Source organism: Mobula birostris, chromosome 10 (assembly GCF_030028105.1).
Source record: "Mobula birostris isolate sMobBir1 chromosome 10, sMobBir1.hap1, whole genome shotgun sequence".
Lineage (NCBI taxonomy): Eukaryota > Metazoa > Chordata > Chondrichthyes > Myliobatiformes > Myliobatidae > Mobula > Mobula birostris.
In genome coordinates, this window is record NC_092379.1 from 11,325,637 (window position 1) to 11,353,500 (window position 27,864).

General features: G+C 51.0%; 1 protein-coding gene across 3 annotated transcripts; it reads right to left on the reverse strand.

Annotated features, from left to right (window-relative positions):
• Positions 1–27,864, reverse strand: prss16 (serine protease 16). Of its 3 annotated transcripts, none has more exons than XM_072269912.1 (12): positions 27,725–27,864; positions 21,902–22,089; positions 19,750–19,849; positions 16,739–16,868; positions 15,995–16,118; positions 14,795–14,872; positions 12,527–12,574; positions 10,624–10,893; positions 8,111–8,252; positions 5,546–5,725; positions 926–1,071; positions 1–542 (listed from the first exon to the last, which is right to left on the reverse strand). In XM_072269912.1, the coding sequence occupies exons 1-12, from the start codon at positions 27,837–27,839 to the stop codon at positions 486–488; spliced, it is 1,578 nt and encodes a 525-aa protein (XP_072126013.1). In that variant the 5' UTR covers positions 27,840–27,864; the 3' UTR covers positions 1–485. The 3 variants fall into 3 exon arrangements, with proteins under 3 accessions (XP_072126013.1, XP_072126011.1, XP_072126012.1); XM_072269910.1 differs by having other exon boundaries at positions 27,650–27,864; XM_072269911.1 differs by lacking the exon at positions 27,725–27,864 and adding an exon at positions 22,373–23,320.

Consider the following 27,864-nt stretch of genomic DNA (forward strand, 5'->3'; position numbering starts at 1 on the left):
TCGTTGCCAAGGGAACATTTTATTTAAATAATTACAAACAATTCAGTTTTAAATCACATCTTCATTTAAAATTTTAGAAGCTTTAAAGCTGTAATGCAGTTGAGTAGATTTTGTAAACAAAAAAAAAATCGAGTCTCTTTGAAAGAGGAAGTTTAAAGAAAAGTTTTGGTGTGTTGTAGCCATGGATACCAGTCATCCTGCTGTCAGGTTGGTGCCTGCACTGAGAGACAGTCACCAGTAGGGGGCAGTGGTGGTCTGTCCTCCGAACGCAGCCCAAACAAATCACCATAAAGCCAACCCACGAAACAAACCCTCAACATGTCAGCGGCTGGGTGCGTTGGATGAGGTATGGGCGGAGTGTAGGGCCACCAGGTAGTTTAGATCTGTAGAACAGGACCCTGTGATTTCTGAAGTTTGACTCCCAAACAGTCTGATGCAGAGGATAAGAAGACTTCCCTTCTTGTGAAAGGCACCCTGGGTCCCAGCTACCACGGATTCGAGCGACTCCTGGCCAACCACACTCCGATTTGATCATCGATTCTCTGTTCAAAAAAAAGGAGGGATGAACGTACAATCGGAACAATCAAACTGGATTTGCGGATTTTCACCGCCCGGTCCGATGTCTGAGGTGTTAGTGCCACGGTGCGCCCCCTCCAGTCTGGAACCATGGCTCCTCCCTGGACTCCCCAGGGGCTGCAAGTCGTTCGGTTTGGGGGGTCAGATGTGTGGTCTCGCTCCCCCTCCCCCCACCCCGCTGGGACCCTCAAACACAACCCGCGGCAACCAGCAACAGAATGCAGACATCTCCACCCCTTCGGGGGGAGTGGGCTGCATGTGGAGAAGGCAAAGGACGCGAGGGTGGAGAAGGCAGCCCCCCCCCCCCCCACCATGCACCTCCCACCGTGCCCCCCACCCCGGGTCTCACCTTTCGGGCCTGCTGCAGGGAGGGCGGGTCGTCCTTCTCAGGGGGGTTCATGTTGGCGCAGTGAGCGGTGCCATTAATGAGGACCGCCAGCTCCGAGCGAGACTGGTTCTTCAGCACACTCAAGGCGTGCCAGGGGTCGATGTCACCTTGATGCAGAAAACAGCGCCTTTAGGGAAGAGGGGAGGAGCCCAGTAGGCAGAAGCCCACCCCATACTTGCAGACAACCTCCCTCTCACAACTCTCCCCACCAAAGGCCCCCACTCTCAGCCCTCAACCCAACAACTCCACTAGAATTCTCCCCACCCCAAAAAACTGATAGTCAGCCAACAGACTCGCCCTGCCCCCAGACCCCGCTCAGAACTGCTAGATTCTGGTGTTTTAATCTTTCAGAAGTCGGGAAAGCAGCACAAAACTTATTGCTTCATAATCGTTTTATTAATCTTTGATAAAGCAAAAAAACAATTGAAACAGTCAGTGACACGGCCTAGGGAAAGCTAAGGTCAAGACAGACTAAGCCACACTGCTTTGTGTTTAGCTGTTTTACCCATAAGAAAAATACCCATTCAAATTTATAGATAAGAGTTAACTAATGAGGTGGCTCTTATTCAAATAATGTAGAACAAAGAAGCTTCCAGATTCATACTTTGCATAACCATGGAGGAGGCATATTAAACTGTTACTTGCATACAATTATATGAAATATAACCAATCATTAAGCTGTTAGAAAATAACAATTAAACAGTAAAATCTAAGAATTAAATAGTCAGATCCAACAGTGCCTTCACTAATATTCCCTCTAAGGTGTGTGCGTTCACACATCTTTTGCTATGAGAGCACAAAGGAATTTAAACTGTGCACAAAAGGTTGTCACCCTCTATCTCGTCGGCAGGTTAAGTACATTTCACGATCATACACAATCACATTTCCTTTTCTGGTTTCTGATATAGTTGAGGCAACGTGTTGTGTCCTTGAGCAAGGCACTTAATCACACAGTGCTCTGCGACGACACCGGTGCCAAGCTGTATGGGCCCTAGTGCCCTCCCCTTGGACAACATCGGTGTTGTGGAGAGGGGAGACTTGCAGCATGGGCAACTGCCGGTCTTCCATACAACCTTGCCCAGGCCTGCGCCCTGGAAACCTTCCAAGGCGCAAATCCATGTTCTCACAAGATTAATGGATGCCTATTATTATTATTCTGATGTAGACAATGTTGACAACGTGGAGTTTGCAATGATTTGTCTGCAGATTTTAGGACTGGCTTATTTATACTGTTTTTACTGAAGGAATTATTCAGTGCGCACACGTTGTCACTGGGCAAAAAAAATTGCACAGCACAAGATTTTTGCGCACACTGGTCATTACAAATTAGAGGGATCATTGCTCTTCACTGCCAGGAATTCACCCACTCCCCGTACGACCCACCCTCGCTACTTTGCAACCCACAGGAAGCAGGCAGGGGCGTAGGCGAGGTGGGGAGGGACAGAGAATTCTCTGGGCTGCTGAGCACCTGTGTGTCTGGGTTCCTCACCTCCCCCTGGAGAGGGTCACCCTTAGACCAAGGCAAGGAGAAGAGGTGCAAGTAAAATACATCTAATTTGTGAGAATGTATGTGTGTTCTGGGCCCAGTTACTTTAATTATCTTATTTCATTATTGGCGACAACACAGCGTTTTTGGAAGCTTCAGTGGCCAGAAATCTTTGTTGGCACCCACATGATGCAATATCCAGACCAGCCACAAGGTGTCACCAGCACCCTGGGCCAGCCGTGTTTCCAGGTATTTTCCAGTGGCGGAAATCGAATTTGTGGGTCGGAGGGTTCGCGGAGTGCAAGTGCAGAGTTTGCGGGAAAGCGGGGCTGCGCGACAGGCAGGGCGGTAAAGGCAGCGTCGGCCCTCATCAGCCAGGGCAGCTGTAGAGACATTATGTGCTGGTGATGCAAGTCGCTGGTGAGGCCACACATTGTGGAGAATTGTGTAAAGTTCTGGATACCCTCTTATAGGAAAGACATTGTCAAGGTGGAGAGGGGGTGGGAGAGATTTAAGGATGTGGCCTGGGCTTTCGGGGGCGGGGGGGGGGTGGCATGAGTTTATAGGGAGAGGTTGCCAACGCTGGATCTTTATTCCTGGGAGAATCGGAGAATGAGAGGTGACCTCGTAAAAGCTCAGAATCATGAGGGGCTTGGATAAAATGGACGGCCATAATCTTTCTCCCCCAGGGTTGGGTAGTCCAAAGTTCCAGGGCATAGAGAAGAGGGAAGAAATTTTACAGATCGAAAACACCTTTACATAGAAGATTGTCACCTGTGGTGGTTTCTTAAGGATGTTTAGGTAATAGGTAAGTTCCCACTACCTACTAAATGCCCCCGATGATGTGTGTCACAAATAGCCTCTGACGTCCAAGTCCAGCTCCTGGCCTTCACATGTGGCTTAGCTACTAAGCCCAGTAGAAATGTTTATACTGACAGGAGAAGGGGCAAAGTCGGGTTACTGGAGCCTTAAAACCAGTCGCTTCGGGCAGACGGGGCTCGTCAGCCGTGGTTGGCAGCTCGTCTAGAAGGAAAACTCTGATCTCAAACCTCCGCTGCCTTGCTCACAGGGAAGGCTTTGGGAGTAAACCAGAGGGAAAAGTCCGGAGCTGGAGTCGTACATTGAGTTCAACGCGACCGGCAACTCCTGCGACGCTGCTGGTGCCAAACTGTATCAGTCTCTGCCGTTCCTTTGGGTTCATCAGATGCATGGAGACGGGGAGACAACTGCAACATTTTGGCACGTTTGGGCAGATACATACACGGAGGGAAACAGTTTTGGAAGGTTTCGGGCCATGGGCAGCTGGGAGGATGCTGTGGTCAGCATGGACCAGAAGAGCTGAAGGGCCTCTTTTCATGCTGGGTTGGTCTCGGACTCCAAGGCCAGTATTTAACGGCCAATTGTCTAAAGACCCGTACGAAGGCAGTCCATTACCTACATGAGGTGCCTGCGCTGATCTTGTTCACTTGCAGTCAAAAGAGCTGGCAGCGTACACTGGATTAGTCCCTCCGTCAATATCTAAACTTTATGGTACGGTAGCAGTATTGATAGTTTAATTTGTTGTTTTTCATTTAAATACATAACTTATTCCTCAGTTAAACAGTAGTTTGTCTTTTTCTTTTATACCTGTTTAACTATTTCTTTGAAACTTCCACCTAATTGGGACAGCCACCTAAATGGGCCAAAATGTACTGACCCAGTTAACCCGAATCCACCGTATATTCTTGTTAGAAACCATAGAAAAATTAAAGCACAGGAACAGGCCTTTTGGCCCTTCTTGGCTGTGCCGAACCATTTTCTGCCTAGTCCCACTGACCTGCACACGGACCATATGCCTCCATACACCTCCCATCCATGTATCTGTCCAATTTATTCTTAAATGTTAAAAAAGAACCCGCATTTACCACCTCGTCTGGCAGCTCATTCCATATTCCCACCACTCTGTGTGAAGAAGCCCCACTTAATGTTCCCTTTAAACTTTTCCCCCCTCACCCTTAACCCATGTCCTCTGGTTTTTTTCTCCCCTTGCCTCAGTGGAAAAAGCCTGCTTGCATTCACTCTATCTATACTCATCATAATTTTATATACCTCTATCAAATCTCCCCTCATTCTTCTACACTCCAGGGAATAAAGTCCTAACCTATTCAACATTTCTCTGTAACTGAGTTTCTCAAGTCCCGGCAACATCCTTGTAAACCTTCTCTGCACTCTTTCAACCTTATTAATATTAATATCCTTCCTGTAATTTGGTGACCAAAACTGAACACAATAGTCCAGATTCGGCCTCACCAATGCCTTATACAACCTCATCATAACATTCCAGCTCTTAAACTCAATACTTTGATTAATAAACGCCAATGTACCAAAAGCTCTCTTTATGACCCTATCTACCTGTGACGCCACTTTTAGGGAATTTTGTATCTGTATTCCCAGATCCCTCTGTTCTACTGCACTCCTCAGTGCCTTACCATTAACCCTGCATGTTCTACCTCGGTTTGTCCTTCCAACGTGCAATACCTCACACTTGTCTGTATTAAACTCCATCTACCATTTTTCAGCCCATTTTTCCCAGGGGTCCAAGTCCCTCTGCAGGCTCTGAAAACCTTCCTCACTGTCCACTACACCTCCAATCTTTGTATCATCAGCAAATTTGCTGATTTGTTATAATTAGTAGTAAGTTTAATACTGCTCTGTACTGCTGCAAAAGAACATCTCACGACGTTTAATTCCGAACATCTTGTAAAGCCTGAAAAGCCCTCTCTGAAGACAATTTATAGACAAACGTCCCCTTTTATTAAAAGCTTTGGTTCAATTATTTTGTTACTGGGCCAAAAAAGATGTTGAATCCAGAGTATCCAAGTTTTGATTTGAGATTATCCAAGACTTTAAACTTCAGCCCACCTGACACACAGGGTCAGGAATTCTTCTCAAGTTACACTTTTAACAGGTCATCTGTGACACCCAGCCCGCTGGAGACGAGGCACAGGACCCTCAGGTACCCCTGACCCTGCCCACAGGGTGGAGGGTGTGCCCGTGTGTGCCAGCAGCGACTCCCTCCCTCCCCAACCCTAAACCACATCATCACCACCACCTACCGTTGACAAATATGATACGGCTGGACTTGGGCTCGTCAGCTCCATAGTACTCGTTGGTGAAGGCAACTGCACCCTGTACGCTGCCAGCACTGATGCCAAACACCTGGGCGCAGATGTCCACCTGAGACGGCAGCGTCAGCCAGCGGGAGAGGGGGCAGCTCTCGTCCTTGCAGGTCTGGTCTGGGGAGGACGGGGCGAGGTTAAAATGAGAAACAGCAGGAGTGAGTTGGCAGAAGAGAGGGAGAAGTGTCCCCTCAACACCTCTTGCTTAATAGCAATTGGAAACCACTAATTTTTTTAATAAATCATTTGTACTTTTATTAAAGTCAGAGTTTAACCATAATTTGTACTTTTTGAACAAACGCACCCATTTTTCAGATTATGTAGCGGTTCGTCACCAGCTACTGGCAGAAGGCGGTATAGCAGTTTATCACCTTACTCATTTTTCATCAAGTTCATTATCCATGTAACCACATAACAATTACAGCACGGAAACAGGCCATCTCGGCCCTTCTAGTCCGTGCCGAACTCTTACTCTCACCTAGTCCCACCGACCTGCACTCAGCCCATAACCCTCCATTCCTTTCCTGTCCATATGGCCGTCCAATTTAACTTTAAATGACAACATCGAACCTGCCTCAACCACTTCTGCTGGAAGCTCGTTCCACTCTCTGAGTAAAGAAGTTCCCCCTCATGTTACCCCTAAACTTTTGCCCCTAACTCTCAACTCATGTCCTCTTGTTTGAATCTCCCCCACTCTCAATGGAAAAAGCCTATCCATATCAACTCTATCTGTCCCCCTCATAATTTTAAATACCTCTATCAAGTCCCCCCTCAACCTTCTATAAATAAAGACCTAACTTGTTCAACCTTTGTCTGTAACTTAGGTGATGAAACCCAGGTAACATTCTAGTAAATCTTCTCTGTACTCTCTCTATTTTATTGACATCTTTCCTATAATTTGGTGACCAGAACTGTACACAATACTCCAAATTTGGCCTTACCAATGCCTTGTACAATTTCAACATTACATCCCAACTCCTATACTCAATGCTCTGATTTATAAAGGCCAGCATACCAAAAGCTTTCTTCACCACCCTATCCACATGAGATTCCACCTTCAGGGAACTATGCACCATTATTCCTAGATCCCTCTGTTCTACTGCATTCTTCAATGCCCTACCATTTACCATGTATGTCCTATTTTGATTAGTCATACCAAAATGTAGCACATTTATCAGCATTAAACTCCATCTGCCATCTTTCAGCCCTCTCTTCTAACTGGCCTAAATCTCTCTGCAAGCTTTGAAAATCTGCTTCATTATCCACAACGCCACCTATCTTAATATCATCTGCATACTTACTAATCCAATTTACCACCCCATCATCCAGATCTTTAATGTATATGACAAACAACATTGGACCCAGTACAGATCCCTGAGGCGCATCACTACACAACGTCCTCCAACCTGACAAACAGTTATCCACCACTACTCTCTGGCATCTCCCATCCAGCCACTGCTGAATCTATTTTACTACTTCAATATTAATACCTAACGATTGAGCCTTCCTAACTAACCTTCCGAGTGGAACCTTGTCAAAGGCGAAGTCCATATAGACAATATCCACCACTTGTAATTGTGCAACTAGTGATTGGGTTATTTTATCTAAGGAATTTTTCTTATCTTGATTATAAAAGGCGATGGATTTTTCAGAGGCATCATCTTATCATCTTTGCTTTTCATTCAGCTCTGCTTGTTTCTCAGCTCTGTATTCAAATACTTGATTAAAGTTTAAAATAAATGACCATTAAGATTTAAGAATGTTCGCCATTCTTGACCCCGGGAAGGATCCCCAAGGTTCAGAGAAATGACAGTGACATCACCAGACCGAGTATCAGAAACTCAAGACCCAAGAGACCAAGTCTGAGTAATCAGTGCAATCAGGGACGATCAGAGAAGGAAGCCTCAGCCAGTCACACAGAACTGTTATGGAAAGAGGTCCTTCGCTCCAACGAATCCGTGCCCACCACCCATTTACACAAACCCAATTTTATTCCCCCCCCACACATTCCTATCAATGCCCCCACAGATTGCACCCCTCACCCACCAACAAGCAGTCAATTAACCCACCAACCCGCACGCGTTCTGGGACACGGGAAGAACCTGCAAACTTCGTACAGGCATTTAACGGGAGTTCAGGATTGAACCTGTGAACTCGCTGTGCTCTCCCCCACGCGCCAAGTGGGGCCTGGGGCTAATATCATTCCCCCGTTGGGGGAGCCACAGTATTTCATGGGAGCCATGTCTGACAACAGCCCCTTCATCAGCTGCGAGCCTCTTGGAGACGGAGGATGTCAATGGCACTATATAAATGTAACCTCAGCCCGGCAGGGGCTGGACCAGGCAGAAGCTGGGGGGGGGGGGCGGGCGCGAGGAATACCAGCAGCAATTCTCCTTCTGCAGCGGAAGTTACTCCAGCAGATCAATCCCTTCCGGGAAATCCATACGGGAATGCCGGGCTTAACGCGGACCACGGAGAGGAAGGCGAGTGGCAGGAACTCACAGTAGCCGAATTCGGCGCAGGTCTGGTAGTACCACTGCCTTTCCCCGACGCCAAAGGGTTTCACCACGGTGCTGCGCAGGAGCTCCAGGGCGTTCTGGTGAGAGTTGTCCGTGCAGTTCTTACTCATCTGCTTCAGGTAGCCCTGGAAGGAGAAGCAAGTCAGGCCGGAAGCTGCAGAGAGACTGGACCTCTCACCTCAACCCTACCCAATCCCTGTTGGCCTTGACTGGTGCAAACTGGGACCTTACCACCATTCAGGGCCCCAGACAGTCCTTCCAGGTGAGGCGACACTTCACCTGTGAGTCAGCTGGGGTGATATACTGTGTCCGGTGCTCCCGGTGCAGCCTTCTATATATTGGCGAGACCCGACGCAGACTGGGAGATCATTTCGCTGAGCACCCATGCTCTGTCTGCCAGAGAAAGCAGGATCTCCCAGTGGCCACACATTTTAATTCCACGTCCCATTCCCACCCTGACATGTCTATCCACGGTCTCCTCTACTATAAAGATGAAACCACACTCAGGTTGGAGGAACAACACCTTATATTCCGTCTGGGTAGCCTCCAACCTGATGGCATGAATATTGACTTCTCTAACTTCCGCTAATGCTCCACCTCCCCCTCGTACCCCATCTGTTATTTATTTTTATACACACTTTCTTTCTCACTGTCCTTTTTCTCCCTCTGTCCCTCTGACTATACCTCTTGCCCATCCTCTGGGTCCCCCCCCACCTTGTCTTTCTCCCTGGACCTCCTGTCCCATGATCCTCTCGTATCCCCTTTTGCCAATCACCTGTCCAGCTCTTGGCTCCATCCCTCCCCCTCCTGTCTTCTCCTATCATTTCGGATCTCCCCTCCTCCTCCCACTTTCAAATCTCTTACTAGCTCTTCCTTCAGTTAGTCCTGACGAAGGGTCTCGGCCTGAAACATCGACTGTACCTCTTCCTAGAGATGCTGCCTGGCCTGCTGCATTCACCAGCAACTTTGGTGTGTGTTGCTGGTGTGTCAGTATTGCTTTGCGCAGTGCTGCCCTCTAGTGTTCTGTCAGTGGAAAAACAAGCTGGAAACCAGAGCAACTTAACCAGCAATTCCACAGCTACGCCACTCGGGGACCTGGCCAAGTTTATTTTTGTCTTGTTGACTGTATGTTTGCCATAACCATCTGCGCCTCTTGTGCTATGCGCAGAGTACTGAGTGCTGCTGGTAAGGTGTTTTGCACCTTGGCCCAGAGGAACAGTTTTGCTCAGCTACATTCATGTATGGTTCAATGATAATTAAACTTCAACTCATTTCCACCTCGACCAAGGCAACATTGAAAACGTGCACCAAAATAACCAACAGACACAAAACGCTCCTCCAGGAGGACCACACCCTTGTTGTAGGGTTTGGAGGGTTGCCTGCCTCAATATCATGGAGAGCGATGCTGGCTGGAGTCAGGGCCTTGTGCTTTTGGCTCTTGGTAGGGTCACCCATGCCAAACAGGTCAAATGGTAAAGGTCAGACTAAGAGAGGTCCACCAGTCCTCCAGGTTCGGGGGTTCAGCTCAGGGCTAACAACCCTGACTGTTACGGACACAGCAGTGAAGAATCCTTCTGCATCTGAGTGCGACGGTATTCCTGAGACTCCACCCGGGACGGCGATGACTGACAGTAGTGAAAACTGAGAGGAAGCTACTGACACAACGAAGGAAGCCCTGAGCACCACTAGAGATGGAGGACCTTCATTGCTGCCAGAAACACCGGCGGTGTAACAGGCAGCGAACACGGGAATAAACTGCCCCGATGAGGGGTCTCGGCTCAGAGCACCGACTGTTCATTCCCCTCTGCAGACACTGCCCGATCTGCTGAGTTCCTCCAGCACTCCACGTGGGCTGCTCAAGATTCCCAGCATCTGCTGAAATCTAACATTTACGATTTGGACTAAAATGACCTTTTGTTCTAATCAAACAGAGTCCTATCTCGTAAGAGACTATATTTGTGTCTGGTTTATTATCTTGTCTTGTGAGCATCGCTTCTATGATGCTGCTACAAGTTTTTCATGGCACTTGTGAAATGCCAAAACCCTTCTGAAGGACTTCATAGATACTGCTGAGCTCCTCCAGGATAGATGGGGGGCGGGGGGGCAGGGAGGAGGGACAGAGAGAGGGAGAACGAATGAACACACACGAGGCTCAAGGTTTCCAGCATTGGCAGAATCTCTTGTTTATAACCTACTAACCCGCACCGCTTTGGACAGTGAGAGGAAACCAGATTAGCCAGAGGAAACCCACATGATCATGGAGAGAGTGTGCACGAACCCCTTACAGAGGGCAACAGGACTGAACCTGGGTCACTGGCACCGTAACAGAGGAACATGAATCACTAAACTATCGTTACTCGTGGTTTTATTCAGACTTACACACTGCTGCCACAAATCAAATTTCACGGCGTTAGTGACAATAATCCTGATTCTCATTCAAGCAGCTCCCCCCCGCCCCACCACCCCGAGCCGGACCCCGTTCCCAGCCACGGTTACCTGGTTAAGCACCACCAGCCTCTGGTAGGCCGAGCTCAGCGCCGAGTTGGTCATCACTTGACACAGGTTGCCGATGTCATAGCCCGGCTGCTCCCGGTTGTACTGGACCGTCCCCATGACGATGTCGGCCAGGTTGCCGGCCAGCTCGTAGTAGTCGCCGGCGCCACCCAGCCTCTGGCAGGACCGGAAATCAGACTCCAGCCTCGCTGCCTCGCCCCGCGCCAGGGCGCGGTCCAGCTGGGAGAAGGCCTGCGTCACGGCGTCCCGGCACTGCCAAGGGTAAGGAAGCAGTGAGAACCAGCCCTCGAAGGAGATCCACGGGGGGAGGCAGCACAGAAATGGGCCCTTCAGCCCATCGAGTGTATGCTAGGTTAGTGCCCACCCCTTTTTTTTTCTTAAAAAGCTCCTGTCAACCCAGGATTCTATCCCTCCACTTGCACGTTAGGGGAAATCACAGCAGGCTGTTAACCCAACAATCTGGGCTGCGGGTGAAAACTGGAGCTCCCTCGGGAAACCCACAGTGTCACAGGAAGCTCGCGGCATCGGAAGCTGGGATCGGACCCAGGGTCTCTGGCACCGAGACTCTGCACACAGCACAGCCATTCCCCTCGTGCTTCAGAAGGGACAGCAAGTAGCTTACCCCATGGTGGAAGTACCCCAGGACAGATGGTCAAGATGAGAGGAAGAAAACAGGAGATCTGGGGTGGGGAGGGGGTTGTCCTCACCCAGAGGTTGAATGGACTGCAAGGGACTGGTAAATGCCGAAATTCTCCCAACCCAACTTTTAAAGATTATCTGTCTCAGCACTTGAATTGGCAATTCACGGAAGACTACTGACCCACTGCAGGCGAATGGGGCTAGTACAAGCAGGTAGAATGGTCAGCCTGGAAATGAGGGGCTGAAGGGCCTTTTTCCATTGTCATTATGCGCCATGTTGTGTGACATCATCATTATGTGCTGCGTTCTCAGCAAATTTTTCCAACAGAAGTGGTTTGCCATTGCCATCTTCTGGGCAGTATCTTCACAAGACCAGTGACCCCTCCCAGCCATTATCAGTACTCTTCAGAGATTGTCTGCCTGGCATCAGTGGTCGCATAACCAGGGCTTGTGATCTGCACCGGCTGCTCATATGGCTTCACATGACCCTGATCGGGGACTACTCCTTGCCCAAGGGTGGCCTGTAGGCTAGCAGAGGAAAGGAGCACCTTACACCTCCCTTAGTAGAGACGCATCTCCAACACCACCCCCCCCACTCATTTCCGTACTTAATGGTTTTAAACCCCAGGGCCTTGGGCGGACACAGAAAGCCCAGGGGAACAGCAGCCCTTGAAGGTGTTGTTCGGTGTGGGAGGGGCAGCCCCATGATCGAGCGGCCAGGGTGGGGTCTCCGAGGACCAAACCTGCTGGGGTCTGATAATCGATTTCAGGGAAGGAGTCTGAAGGGAAGTGGGGAAGTTTGTCTGTCAGTCTCCACTCCCTCAGACACGATCCTGGATTCCGTCTCTGCGAGGAGTGAATTAGCAGTTACCCGAGTGGGGGCAGGTGAGTGAAGGGAGGGGAGGGGAAGGCAGCAGGCAAGGGCGATGTATTTACTAATCTACAGACAGAGCCTGGATCTTCAGGCCACACTGCCTGACATCCCCTGAATTTAACCCTAGCCTAATCACAGGATGATTTACAATGACCAATTAGCACGTCTTCGGACCGTGGGAGGAAACCAGAGCACCTGGAGGAAACCTACGTAGTCACGGGGGGCACCTACAAACCCCTAACAGAGGGGGCCAGGATTGACCCCCGACGCCCAAACTGTGCAGCATCGCGTTAACCATGACGCACTAAAGGCAGTCACTGCGTCCCAACGACGCACGAGTGAACAATCCAACGTGCTTGACCCTATTCATACCTTGGGAGAGCCTCCGACCACCGGGTTGGACAGACTCTGAGACACCACCTGTGGAAGAGAAGCAGGGTTAACACAACAGACTCCACCCACAGACCCTCCGAGCCTGATCCGACAGCGCAGAGGCATCGTTACTGTACGTAACCCAGACTGACACCCCAGGTGTGTGATGGGACAGGACAGAGGGGTGTAATTGTACCTAACCAAGACTGACACCCCTGGGTGCGTGATGGGACAGTACAGCGACATCGTTACTGTATGTAACCCAGACTGACACCCCTGGGTGCGTGATGGGACAGTATAGAGGGGTGTAATTGCACCTAACCAGGACTGACACCCCTGGGTGTGTGATGGGACAGTACAGAGACATCGTTACTGTATGTAACCCAGACTGACACCCCTGGGTGCGTGATGGGACAGGACAGAGGGGTGTAATTGTACCTAACCAGGACTGACACCCCTGGGTGTGTGATGGGACAGTACAGCGACATCGTTACTGTATGTAACCCAGACTGACACCCCTGGGTGCGTGATGGGACAGTATAGAGGGGTGTAATTGCACCTAACCAGGACTGACACCCCTGGGTGTGTGATGGGACAGTATAGAGGGGTGTTACTGTTTCAGATCCAGACTGACACCCCGGGTGTGTGATGGGACAGTACAGAGACATCGTTACTGTATGTAACCCAGACTGACACCCCTGGGTGCGTGATGGGACAGGACAGAGGGGTGTAATTGTACCTAACCAGGACTGACACCCCAGGTGTGTGATGGGACAGGACAGCGGGAACGTTACACTGTATGTAACCCCTTTTTTTTTTTTAAATATACTATTTTGCCTGCATCTTCAGGCTCCTTTGATTTTCTCTTTTCAAATACACCAATACTACCAGCACAAATCATTTATCAAATACACCAATATTAACAGCACAAACATGACTGTGCTGACAAAATACTCCAGTTCCCTACTGTGCCCAATTGATGCCGCTGTTTCCAACTGACTGGCACACACCGTGTAGCCCACTTTGTCAGGGGCTCCCTTGCAAGGACTCCACTCATTAAGGGGGGGGGAGCAACATGTTAAGGGGGATGGGGGGGCAGGCAGTTGGTTTGGAGGGACCCTTTGATGGCCTGCTGTCGTGCTCAGCCATCGACTGCCTTGTCCAATCTCAGGAGGCAGAATAGTGAGAAGCTCCCTCAGCAAACTCACAGTCCCTCCTCCATCATGTCCCCCCCTCCCCCAAAAGAGTCTGAAACACAACTGGAACGAGAAGAGCAGCCCCTTCATTAATCTTAACACACTCCCTCTGCACAGAGAGCATTTGATAGGGGAGCACAGAGGGAGCTTCACACAATACCTTACTCACCCTCGCGGGCTGGTGACTGAGATGGAGAGAGGTGAGTTTTCGGCCCCCACCCCTGAAAGGATAATGAAAACACTTCCCCCTCATTCCCCGTACGGATCAGGGGAAGGGATCGTGGGAATACTCTCCCCCTCATTCCCTGTATGGATCAGGGGAAGGGATCGTGGGAACACTGCCCCCTCATTCCCCGTATGGATCAGGGGAAGGGATCGTGGGAATACACTCCCCCTCATTCCCTGTATGGATCAGGGGAAGGGATCGTGGGAATACTCTCCCCCTCATTCCCTGTATGGATCAGGGGAAGGGATCGTGGGAATACTCTCCCCTTCATTCCCTGTATGGATCAGGGGAAGGGATCGTGGGAATACTCTCCCCCTCATTCCCTGTATGGATCAGGGGAAGGGATCGTGGGAATACTCTCCCCCTCATTCCCTGTATGGATCAGGGGAAGGGATCGTGGGAATACTCTCCCCCTCATTCCCTGTATGGATCAGGGGAAGGGATCGTGGGAACACTGCCCCCTCATTCCCCGTATGGATCAGGGGAAGGGATCGTGGGAATACTCTCCCCCTCATTCCCTGTATGGATCAGGGGAAGGGATCGTGGGAACACTGCCCCCTCATTCCCCGTATGGATCAGGGGAAGGGATCGTGGGAATACTCTCCCCCTCATTCCCTGTATGGATCAGGGGAAGGGATTGTGGGAACTCTCCCCCTCATTCCCTGTACGGATCAGGGGAAGGGATTGTGGGAACACTGCCCCCTCATTCCCCGTACGGATCAGGGGAAGGGATTGTGGGAACACTGCCCCCTCATTCCCCGTACGGATCAGGGGAAGGGATTGTGGGAACACTGCCCCCTCATTCCCCGTACGGATCAGGGGAAGGGATTGTGGGAACACTTTTACCTCATTGTAGGTGGTGAAGTCCAGCTGGGCCCGGACAGGAGCAGACGAGGCAACAGCAGCATAAACCAGGTGAGGGAACTAGAGGAAAGACAAGAGCAAAGGCAAATAAATCACACCAGCCCTCTTAAGGAAAGAACTGATGCCACCCTCATCCCTCCAGTCTCTCCCTCACAGACAAACCAGTCCCCCCCACCCCCCAAAGACCCTAAGCTCTCATTCGGCTGCCTTGGGTTTCTTCCTCGCCCCTTCCCACCTCCCAGACCCACCCACCGCCTCGGACATTAGAGCGTACACCTAGTTATTTAGCCCTTGTCCTGTCATCGAGGGGGTGAGCCAAGTCAGAGAGCTAGAGCGATTGCACAAGGGGTGACCAGAAATAGAAGCAACTGCGGTCGCCATCTCAGTCTGAAACTGCCAACTCACAGTCAGACCAACTTCCAAATTCCCGTTCTAAGAAAGGATCCTGACCCTATGCAAGGCCCTGACTTGGCACTGTTTGACAGAGGTAGATCTTCCCCCAGCTTTTCTGTATGCTGTGGAGCCCAGCACCTCTGGCCCTGCCTGGTTGGGGCCAGCTACGTCTCACAACAGCAGCTTTCCAGCCATTTGCTGGGACTGTAGTCTTGGGAGCCTATCTTCTTGCACAACTCGTCATTCCCAACTTGTAGCTGCGAGGCAGTCCACTTGGATCGGAGGTGAGGCGGACTCATTCCTCAGGAACCTGGTGCGTCGTGGGAGCACACGGAAGATCGAAAGTGGCGAGCTGGCTGCTGGCTGTGCACCCAGAGACCCGGGCACCTCGGGCATAGAGGTGCATGGGGGGGGGCTTTGGGGTTCTAACATTCAACTGTCATTCATTCTTTGGGGCACTCCTCTGTTTTCATAGATGGTTGTGAAGAAAAAGAATTTCAGGATGTATATTGTATACATTTCTCTGACATCAAATGTACCTTCGAAAACTTTGGATCTCTTTAGCCAGGGGGTGGCGAATGTGGGGAATTCTTTGCCACAGTGAAGGTGTGTGAGGCAGAGTCACTGGGCGCATCTCAGTTGGGGGTTGACAGGTTTCTGATTAAACAAGGCGTCAAGGGTTACGGAGAGAAGACAGGAGGGCGCGGTTGAGAAATAAACCAGCCGTGATGGAATGGCGGAGCGGACTCCGGCCCAATTCTGCCCCCCCCCCCCCGTGGCCTTCCTCACCTTCAGTCGGAACCAAGCAGACAGCGAGCCGGGATACGAGCCCCCGAAGCAGATCCAAGTGTTGCGCCTCGTCAGATTGTACCTCTGGGAGATGAAGGCATGGAAGGTGGCCAGGTCGGCCAGCCTGTGCAGCGAAGGAAGCAGAGTTAGGGAAATCCAGGATAACGGGGAGGCAATAAACCCCTAAAATTTAAAAAAAAAAGAGCAAAGCCACAGGCACCGAGTCTGTATCTCAACTTCCAGCTAGCTGGGACTCCTATCGCAACAATAAGACAACACGAGGGAAATTGTTCTGGTCAACCGGGCGGCTTGCAGCAGTGGACACAGGCAGTTCAGGAAGGATTTCAGAGATTCTGCCCGCCAACGGCGGGGTGAATGCGGCGGCGGGTCAGAAAGCACGGAGTTTGTGGAGAGCTTTAGGATTGGAAAGGAAACTTTAAAAAAACAAGATCAGGAAACAGGGGCATTGTGCTTGGTGTGTAGGTTTCTGTGAGGGGGGAGAGGAGAGAAACGGGAAGCACCCTGTTTGAGCGGGAGGAATGAGACGAGAGCGGGCAGAAGTTGCAGAGAGAGGCATCAAGGGGAAGAGGGCGTCTTGGAGCAGTTCGAAGTCAATACACACAAACACGCACACAGATTTGATTAGTAGGGGTGTCGAAGGTGATGAGAAGGCAGTAGAATGGAACTGAGGGGGGTAATGAGCCAGCCGCGATCAAGTGGCCTCGCGCGCCCCGCCAGACTTACGCCTGCTGGCTGCTCAGGAAGCGGAGGCTCTTCTCGGTCAGTCCGTCGGGGTTGATGCTGGCTCCGTAGAATCGGTGCTCCACCGAGACCAGCAGGGCCCGGTACTTGTGCGCCAGATCCACGTGCTCGCCTGCGGGAAAGGGAAACGTGGCAGGAGGCGAAGCGGAACAGCGAGCCCTGACCACCCTAGGAGACAGCTCCACCTCCCTCGCCCCCCTCGCCCCCCAGCCCTCCACCGCCCCCACCTCCAACCCAGACATCCGTACCGGGAGATAAGCAACTCTCCACCCCGTAACGAAAACCCAGGGGCCCTGCGAGGAAAGGGGGCCGATGGGAAACGCCAGCATTCGGGGGGCCAGAACTAGGAGCCACCACCCACAAAGGGGCTGCGGGGGAGCGCGCCAGCCCGTGTCGAGTCAAAGCTGCACAACGGGAGACGGGAGCAGAAAGTTGCCACAGTGCAGAGGTCCGGCAGACAGGCTGTGCAGAAGCAGCCAGCCCTGAAGAAAGGCCTCGGCACGAAAACACCAAACGTTTATCCTTCTCCACAGACGCTGCCTGACCTGTTCAGCCCCTCCAGCGTCGTGTGCGCGTCGCTGAGCATCTGACGCCTGCTGCCGATCCCCTTGGCCTGGCGTGCTCTGCCCCCAGTCTCAGGTGGAGGGGTTTTTGTTAAGCACATACTGCCCATACTTAACAGGACCAGCACTTGCATTCAAGGCACTTGGGAAACAAATTAAGCTCCAAACTGAAACGCCAGCCCTGGGCAACTTCTCACATCTCCTTTTAATTTCAGTGAGGTCTTTCAGCCCGTCACACCTGTGCTGTAGAGATGCTGGAAACTCAAAGTAACACTCGCAGACTGCCGGAGGAACTCAGCAGGTCGGGCAGCAGCTACGGAGAGGGATAAACGGTCGGTGTTTCATCAGGCTGAGATCCTTTATCGGGGCTCAAGGTCTCCACCCAAAATGTCAGCTCTTTATTCCTCTCCATGGATACAGCCTGGCTTGCTGAGTTCCTTCAATCTTTGCTGCATCTTTGCCAGCTCGGCAGCCCCATCCATCCCACTTCTGCCCCCAGCAACCTAATCTCTCCCTTATTTGGTTTCTTAAGGCATTCGAGTGGAATTTACGGTAATCCCCGGGACAGCCGGCAACTTAGCGTTGGTCAAGTTTGCGCAAGCTGGCTCGAGTTCAGGGGGTTTGTCTGGGCAGCAGAGCTGCAGCCTCAACTCCAATGGTGTGGGTCCAGTTCTGCCATCTCTGTTACTGTCTGTGTGGAGTGTGCAGGCTCTCCCTGTGGGTTTCCCCTCCTTCCGGCCACATCTCAAGGCCACGCAGTTTGGTAGGTGAATTACCCCCAAGGGGTGGAACCTGGGAGGAGCTAAAGATGGCGCCAGTTTGTCCCTTTTTCACGTTCCATCTTTTCTTCTCAAGGAGGCCAGTCCGTGATCTACAGCTGCGGCTCAGACTCCAGCTCCCCCACGGGAGGTGGGGTCTCGCTCTCGGACACGCCGTGCGGCCTGGGAGTCGTGCGCCTTCGGGGTGGACGACCCGGTCCCTCACTGAAGTCGCCGGCCAAAGTGTCGTGGGAGGTGGAAGCATCGAGACAGCAGGCGGTGTGTGCGGCTGACGGTAGAAGGGACCCCACACTCGAGCGATCGCTCCCTCCCTTGAAAGTGACCGAGAGTCCGTTGCTCAAGTTGGGGGGACGCGGCTGATGGTAACGTCGAAACAGCGAGCTGCCGGTCCCCCCATCTTGTCGTTGCAGAAGCGATATCTCTCTCTCCCTGTCTAGTGAGAGCGCCTGTTGGGATGGACAGTGGGTTTTTGATGGACTCCAGATCATGTTGTCTTTGAAGGCTTTGCTACTGCTGGCATGGTAGGTGTGGGGCTTTTGCTGGAGCAAATGGGGATAGACAATAGATGCAGGAGTAGGCCATTCAGCCCTTCGAGCCAGCACCGTCATTCACTGTGATCATGGCTGATCATCCACAATCAGTACCCTTTTCCTGCCTTCTCCCCATATCCCTTCACTCCACTATCTTTAAGAGCTCTACCTCTTTTTTGAAAGAATCCAGAGAATTAGCCTCCACTGCCTTCTGAGGCAGAGCATTCCACAGAACCACAACCCTCTGTGTGAAAAAGTTTTTCCTCAACTCCGTTCTAAATGGTCTACCCTTTATTCTTAAACTGTGGCCTCTGGTTCTGGACTCCCCTAACATCGGGAGCGTGTTTCCTGCCTCTAGCTTGTCCAATCCCCTAATAATCTTGTATGTTTCAATCAGATTCCCTCTCATCCTTCTAAATTTCAGTGTGTACAATCCCAGTTGCTCCAATCTTTCAACATATGACAGTCCCGCCATCCCAGGAATTAACCTCGTGAACCTACGCTGCACTCCCTCAATAGCAAGAATGTCCCTCCTCAAATTTGGAGACCAAAACTGTACACAATATTCCAGGTGTGGTCTCACCAGGGCCCTGTACAACTGCAGAAGGACCTCTTTGCTCCTATACTCAGCTCCCCTTGTTATGAAGGCCAACATGCCATTAGCTTTCTTCACTGCCTGCTGTAACTGCATGCTTACTTTCAGATGAACAAGGACGCCTAGATCTCGTTGTACTTCCCATTTTCCTAACTTGACACCATTCAGATAGTAATCTGCCTTCCTGTTCTTGCTACCAAAATGGATAACCTCACAGTGGAAGGGGAGAGGGGGCTGATGCTTTTTGCTGCTGCTTGCATGGGGGGAGCTTTGGGGCTCTAACGTTTTCTGCCATTCATTTTTTGGATTTTTTTTCCTGTTTCGTGGATGTCTGTGAAGAGTAATTTCAGGTTGTATAGTGTATACATTCTCTGATATTAAACCGAGCCATTGACCGCGCAGAGAGAGAAAAGAACAGTGAGTTAGCATAGGATGAGCTCAAATGAGTGGGTGACGCTGAGGAAGTGGTCCGATCGCGAGGGGCAGCAAAAATCCTCTCAACCCACCTACTCACGCAGAAGCGTACCTGCCAAGACAGAGTAGGCTGACAGGGACCCCTCACCGCCAATAAACAGGAACACCGGACCCACTCCTGGCTCCCACAGCTCCGCGTTCACCCAGTATCTCTGTGGGACGAAGGTACAGCAGTTAAAGGCCACTTCCAACGCAGGCCCCCCTGCCCCCCAAGAAGCGTGCTCGGCGACTACAGCGGGGCACAAGGTAGACGCAAAAACCCCCTCCAGCTGCCCCGTTCAGAGTGACGCTGAGGAGGCGGCAGCAGTCGACAAGCAAAGCTTACTTGGGAACAATTTATCAAGTCAGACCTCCGGAAAGGAACAGCTAAAGAGAGCCCTTCAGACAGTGTTTAAACTTAGAAAGTGACTTAACAGGTGTTCAAAGTAAATTTATCATCAATGTGTACCACCCTGAGATTCGTTGCCTTGCAGGCATTCACAGCAGGACAGAGAAACAATAGAATCGTTGTTGGGATGGGAGTGTGTTAGTTGCAGCAAGGCAAGGGTTAAGACAATGTCCAGGCAAGGATAGCTTACAAATGGTGCGTAGTCAGCCCAGAGAAGTGACACCTTGGAGGGGTCATAATCAGGTTTAATATCACCCGCAGATGTCACAAACATGTTGACACGCAGCAGCAGTACATTCAACATAGAAATCTACAGCACATTACAGGCCCTTCGGCCCACAATGTTGTGCCGACCGTGTAACCTACTCTAGGAACTGCCTAGAATTTCCCTACTGCAAAGCCCTCTATTTTTCTTAGCTCCATGTACCTATCCAAGAGTCTCTTAAACAGACCCTATTGTATCCACCTCCACCACCTTCGCTGGCTGTGCATTCCACTCACCCACCACTCTGTGTGAAAAAACTTAATCCTGACATCCCCCCTGTACCTACTTCCAAGCACCTTAAAACTTTGCCCCCTCGCGTTAGCCATTTCAGCCCTGGGAGAAAGCCTCTGACTATCCACACGATCAATGCCTCTCATCATCTTATACACCTCTGTCAGGTCACCTCTCATCCTCCGTCACTCCAAGGAGAAAAGGCCGAGTTCACTCAACCTATTCCCATAAGGCATGCTCCCCAATCCAGGCAACATCCTTGTAAATCTCCTCTGCACTCTCTATAGTATCCACTATATAATTTCACTACATAATAATAAAAACTGAATTAAAGCGCATGTATACGTATGTGTGTATATACATAGCATATACACAGTGCCTATAGAAAGTATTCATCCCACTTGGAAGTTTTCATTGTTTTACAAACATTGAATCACAGTGGATTTAATTTGGCTTTTTTGAAAGTGATCAACCGAAGACGCTTATAGGGTCAGTTCAATTGCTGTTAGTCAGTTACTTTACTAATAATATAAAGGTCCTTCTGACTATTCTACCTGTATTATTGTTAAATTAAATTAAAGGCATCCGTTAGTCTTGCGAGACCACGGATCTGCTCCTGGAAAGTCTTCACTCTCCAGGGCGCAGGCCTGGGCAGGGTTGTATGGAAGACCAGCAGTTGCCCATGCTGCAAGTCTCCCCTCTCCACGACACCGATGTTGTCCAAGGGAAGAGCATTAGGACCCATACAGCTTGGCACCGGTGTCGTCGCAGAGCAATGTGTGATTAAGTGCCTTGCTCAAGGACACAACACACGTTGCCTCGGCTGGGGCTCAGTCCAGTGCCTTAACCACTAGGGCACGTGCCCACATTATTATTGTAGTGTGATAGATAATGCAAATAAGGTACTTGATCAAATACAAAGTTATCAATTGGTCAATATCGGTATCCAACTACAGAATTCTGTATAAGGATGTCATTTCTCTGCTCAGACATCAGAACAGTGTAGGTGATGGGGACAACGCTGCTCTCCTTGTGCACAAGTAAATAAACTGTGTCTGAGGAACGAGTGGGAGTCCAGTTAATCGTTGAAAAAAGCAAGACGCTGGTATTCAAAGCTGATTTTCAAAGTGACCATGGAAATGAAAGGCCAGAGATAGAGTTAATAGGAAATTCAGCAAGGGACTTCTTCACTTGGAGTGAGAGAGGGCGGAACTCAGCTTAAGACATCACTTCAGCTGAATGGCTGCTTTCAGCGTCAGTAACCGGGAGCAGGGCCAAGCAGCAAAACAGGAGCACAGAGCACATCCCAACCCCACCCACCTGCTTGTAAGTGGCATTATTCTGCCTGTTGAAATGATCTAGTGGTTGCTGGAAGAACTCCTCACTGGGCTCCAGACGGTCACCGCTGCCCATGGCCGCCAAGGACTTCCACCTCTCCAGCAGATACTTCTGGGCTCTCTGCTCCCGGGACTCCAGAACCTTCTGCTTGATCAGCCACATGTTCCGCCCTTAGAAAGTCAGCGACAGAGGTTAACGAAATAAAAAAAACTGCGCACTGGAAATCTGACAGAAAATGCCGGAAAGAATATGCAGGTCAGGCAGCATCCGTGGTGGAACTAACTTGCGATCCAGGTGCACGGCCCTTTGTCAGGTTCTTTATTTGGGTTTATTCTGACTACTTCTCGACCCTGAGAAAAATTAACCTCGCTTCTCTCTCCACAGATGCTGCCAGACCTGCCGAGCATTTCCAGCATTTTTAGTGTTACATACCCCGTGGCTATCTTGTCTTACCAGCATGATGTAATGGTCTTGTGGAGGTCACATGACGCAATTTTCCCACCAGTGTGAGGTCACATGATGACCTGCTCTCTACAGGTATATAAAGGGAAACCCTGGTGACGCAGTTAGTTTCAGTTGAGTTGTTGTTTGCTTCGTTAGTTACTCCATTACGCTGCGTATTTGTCATGATGCAGTTTCGTTTCAAAACGGAGTTTTCCTGGCTATTTTGAGGTGCAAAGGTTGGTGCTGGCAGTTTCACCAATTGTTGCCAGGTTTGTGTGTTGCATCTATAATTTTCCCTTTTTAGTAGTATTGGAGAGTGAAGCTCTTCTTTCAGTTAGTCCTGACAAAGGGTCTTGGCCTGAAACGTCAACTGTACCTCTTCCTAGAGATGCTGCCTGGCCTGCTGCGTTCACCAGCAACTTTGATGTGTGTTACAACATCTTCAGTCCTGTATTCGTCGCCCTTCTCAATTCTGGCCCCCAGTTTACACTTCAACTCATCCCGCTGACTGCAATGTTTCCCCCATCATCTGTCGGCCTGTCTTTCCTCACAGCATCACAAGGATATTGGTTCCTCTCGAGTTCAGGTGTAACCCATCCTTTTTGCACAGGTCATACATTCCCCAGAAGAGATCCCAACGATCCAGAAATCAGAAAGCCTGTCCCCTGTACCAATTCTTCACCTGCCAAATCATCCCATTCTTACCCTCACTGACCCGTGGCACAGGCAGCAATCCAGAGAATATTACCCTGGAAGTCCTGCTTTTCAGCTTTCTATCTAACTCCCTAAATTCTTTCTTCAGGACATCCTCCAAAAACAATGTTCCATGACTTCCAGCTGTCTACCCTTCCCCCTTTTGAAAACCACGGACCCGATCTGAGACATCCCCAACCCTGGCACCTGGGTGTCTACTTCACGTCGGCAGGATCAGCTTCCTGCTCCTCGAATTACAGAATCCCCTACCACTACTGCACTGTTTCTCCAACCACCCCCCCCCCCACCCCGCCAAAACCCTGCCCTTCGATACACTCTCCACAGCCGAGATGCTGACTGGGTCATTTCCTGGAACGACCGAGTCAGCAGCAGAAACAGTGTACTCTTCACCACAACTGAGTTGCTGACGCGAGTCACTTCTGGGAACTCCAGGCTGGCTGTCACGGGATTCCTGCAGCCTGACCACTGAGGCCACAATTGCTTGCTGTAACAGAATCTCAGACACGGCCAGAGGGAGTCCCAAACCAAGGAAGTACGGAAACAGACAAGAGATTAGACCTGTCATAAATCGGGGGTGGGTGGGAGGGAGGGGGAGAGAGGCGCTTTTTCGAACACCTCCGCAAATCTGCTGGGGTCGCCCTACTGCGTGCGGTGCTCCCAGTGTGGCCTCCTCTGCGTTGGTGAGACCCCTCGTAAATTGGGGGGCCGCTTCGTCGAGCTGCTCCACATTTCCCGAGGGCCAAGCATTCTAATTCCAATCCGCACTCCCATTCGAACTTGTAGATCCGTGGCCTCCTCTCGTGCACGGAAGAGGCCACCCTCAGGGTAGAGGAGCAACACCTTGTATTCCGCCTGATATCCTCCAACCGGATGGTACGAATATCGATCTCTTTCCGGTGAAGAAAATTCTCTCCCGCCCCCCCACCCTCTTCCTCTATTCCCAGCTCTGACCTTTCACCTCTTCTCACCTGCCTATCACTTCTCCCAGGTCCCCTCCTCCTTCCCTTTCTCCTATTGGTCACTCTCCTCTCCTATCAGATTCTTCCTTCTCCAGCCCTTGACCTTTCCCACCCAGCTGGCTTCTCCTATCACCTTCCTGCTAGCCTCTCCCCCACCCCTGCCACCTTTTTCATTCTAGCACCTTCCATTTTCCCTCTCAGCCTCGGCCCAAAATGGCGGCAGTTTACTCTTCCCGGAAATGGTTCCTCCAGTGTTTTGTTGTGTTCAGTAAGGAAATAAGTTTGGTTTCCAAAATGCTTAAGTTGTTAAAGGAGGGGTGGAAGGATGTGCTGGGGATTGGATGAAGGAAGCAGCTACAACCCCACCCTCACCTCTCTAGATCCCCAACAAGTCTGTGCAGTCAGGCAAACACAAGACAGCATCTCAAGCCAGGCCAGCTGAGACTTGCCGGTGAGCATGGCAGAGCAGCACCAAGCCCAGTTCCTGGTCCGAGGCTCTGACCCTCGTGATCTCATCCCCGGGCAGCCAAGGGAAAGTGACAGACCACATCCCACTGTCCTCCCCCACCCCCCCCAACCAATCTACACCAGCTCCAGGCTCCCCAACCTTGAAAAGGCCTCTTCCTTCTCGGAGAGAGTCCCATGCCCAGTGTTAGGAGGGGACACGCCGCTTGGGCCGGTGCTGATCCCAGCAATCCGGGGAATCTGCAAACCCTTCCAGCAAAGGTCACCCCCACGAAACACAGCAGACCTAAAGCCACGTGAACCCCCCCCCCCACCCCCAGAAGGTCAGGGCAGAGGATTCTTTGACTTCATTAATAACCATGCATTCCTATAGCACCTTGGGCATTCCGAACACAAGCGATTCTGCAGGTGCTGGAGATCTTCAGCACACAAAATGCTGGAAGAACTCTGCAGGTCGGGCAGCATCTACGGAGAGGAATAAAGAGCCAACGTTTCGGGCCAAGACCCCGCACCAAACCTAACCGTGCGCATTCTTAAGGGCAGTTCATTGGCTGTAAAGATTTTTAATGTTCGGGGGTCAACGATTTGCGCACAGTAAGCTCCACAAACGGCAGTGTGATCAAGCAGGTAGCATCAGGTGATTGAAAGGCCAGGGACAATGCCAGAACCCAGCAGGAATGTTTAAACCCCCAGCTCTTCGCCTCATGGTCTCAGCCAGGAGACCAAACCTTCACACAGGCAGCATTCTCCTGGCATCTCAGTGAAACAGAAAGCACAATCGACTCCAGAGATCTCCACCAGCTTAAAATTAGCTCCTCACCCCTTTTTATTCTGGCATCTTCCCCCTTCCCAGTCCTGAAGGAGGGTCTCGGCCTGAAATTCACTCCCATAGATGCTGCCTGACCTGCTGAGCTCCTCCGGTGGTTTGTGCAAAGATGAGAGAGATTCTGCAGACACTGGAAATCCAAGCAACACACACACACAAAATGGTGGAGGAACTCAGCAGGCCAGGCAGCATCTATGGAAAACAGTACAGTCGACATTTCGGGCCGAGACCCTTCATCAGGACTGGAGAAAAAAAAGGTGAGGAGTCAGAGTGGGGAGGAGAAACAGAAGGTGACAGGTGGAACTGGGAGGGGTGAAGTAAGGAGTTTGGAAGTTGATTGGTGAAAGAGATACAGGGCTGGAGAAGGGAGAATCTGATAGGAGAGGACAGACGACCAGGGAAGAAAGAAAAGGGGGGAGGAGCCCCAGAGGGAGGTGATGGGCAGGTAAGCAGATGGGGGGGGGGAGGAAGAAGGGGGATGGGGAATAGAGAAGGGGGGGGGTAACCAGAAGTTCCAGAAATCAATGGTCATGCCATCAGGTTGGAGGCTACCCAGACAGAATACATAGAAACATAGAAAATAGGTGCAGGAGTAGGCCATTCGGCCCTTCGAGCCTGCACCACCATTCAGTACGATCATGGCTGATCATCCAACTCAGAACCCTGTACCAGCCTTCCCTCCATACCCCCTGATCCCTTTAGCCACAAGGGCCATATCTAACTCCCTCTTAAATATAGCCAATGAACTGGCCTCAACTGCTTCCTGTGGCAGAGAATTCCACAGATTCACCACTCTCTGTGTGAAGAAGTTTTTCCTCATCTTGGTCCTAAAAGGCTTCCCCTTTATCCTCAAACTGTGACCCCTCATTCTGGACTTCCCCAACATCGGGCACAATCTTCCTGCATCTAGCCTGTCCAATCCCTTTAGAATTTTATAAGTTTCAATAAGATCCCCCCTCAATCTTCTAAATTCCAATGAGTATAAGCCTAGTCGATCCAGTCTTTCATCATATGAAAGTCCTGCCATCCCAGGAATCAATCTGGTGAACCTTCTTTGTACTCGCTCTATGGCAAGGATGCCTTTCCTCAGATTAGGGGACCAAAACTGCACACAATACTCCAGGTGTGGTCTCACCAAGGCCTTGTACAACTGCAGTAGTACCTCCCTACTCCTGTACTGGAATCCTCTTGCTGTGAATGCCAGCATACCATTCGCCTTTTTCATCACCTGCTGTACCTGCACGCCCACTTTCAATGTCTGGTGTATAATAACACCCAGCTCTCGTTGCACCTCCCCTTTTCCTAATCGGCCACCATTCAGGCGTTGCTCCCCCAATCTGAGTGTGGCCTAGTCACGACAGTACAGTTGGACATGGGTGGACATGTGGATTGGGAGACCGCTTCGCCGGGCGCCTACGCGGGCTCTCCCAGCGGCCGCCCACTTCAATTCCACCTCCCATTCCTCAGCGCCCATCCATGATTTGAGGGGGTGACCTGTTTGACAGATACTCCGCGGTTCCATTCTCACGTTTACCATATATAAAAAAAAATTCCGGTGAACGATTTGAAAACAAACTTCTAGTGAACCCGCAAAGCTGATCCGACAACTCTGATTGGTCCGCTGGACCCCAACTTTCTAAACACAGAGACGGGTCCCGAGACTCCGACTGCGGTACCTCCCGATCACGTGATTGACTCGGGACAGAAACTCCAAACTTTAGATCAACACAGCAACTTTTGTGGGGGTTACCTAGAGAGCATTTTTACGCCTTTACTTCTAAGAGCTGATTGTAAAAATCGAAGCTGGCTTCTAAGCTTTCACCCCGTCCCCCAAAATCCGTATAACGGAGACCCGGGAACCCGGCCCATTTCCCCCAATCCCACATTCACAGGAGCCCAAACCCCTGCCCGCTGCCCCGGACCATCCCTCAGCAAACCCAGTGGCACAGCTTGTGGAGGCCTCCCGCCTCACAGCCCCGGAGACTCGGGTGCGGTGGCGGCTCGTGTGTGCTGGGCATCCTCCCACATCCCAGAGAGATGGAGGGGTCAGTGGATTAACTGGCCGCCGCTAATTGCCCCTAACGCGTAGGTCAGTGGCAGAATCTCAGGGATGAAAAAGTTGGGAGAATTTTGAAACAAACGGAATTGATGTAAATGGAGGGCAGATGGGCCAAATCTGAGCTGAATTTCCCCTCGACCACCCCAATCGCCAAACCATTGACTCATTACAGCTCACTGACAGGGAACGGTAACTGTTTCACCCTCCTAGGTCCCGCCGCAGCAGTTCAAACTTCCAGCAAGTAGGCTTAACTTTGCTCTCACTTGTTCTCAGGATCCTCGGCACAGACCTCACCCAGGCAAACCCACAGCTACACCCGGCCCGCTGCAGCCTCTCACCTCCGAGTGCCAGCTCCGAGCCGAGCCCGGACAAAAGCACGAAAAGCAGCGCAAGCGACACCATCCTCGCCCCCGAGGCCGACAGACCGGCACCTGAAACCCGGAACCCACTCATGTGATGCGAAGCACGGCTGCACCCA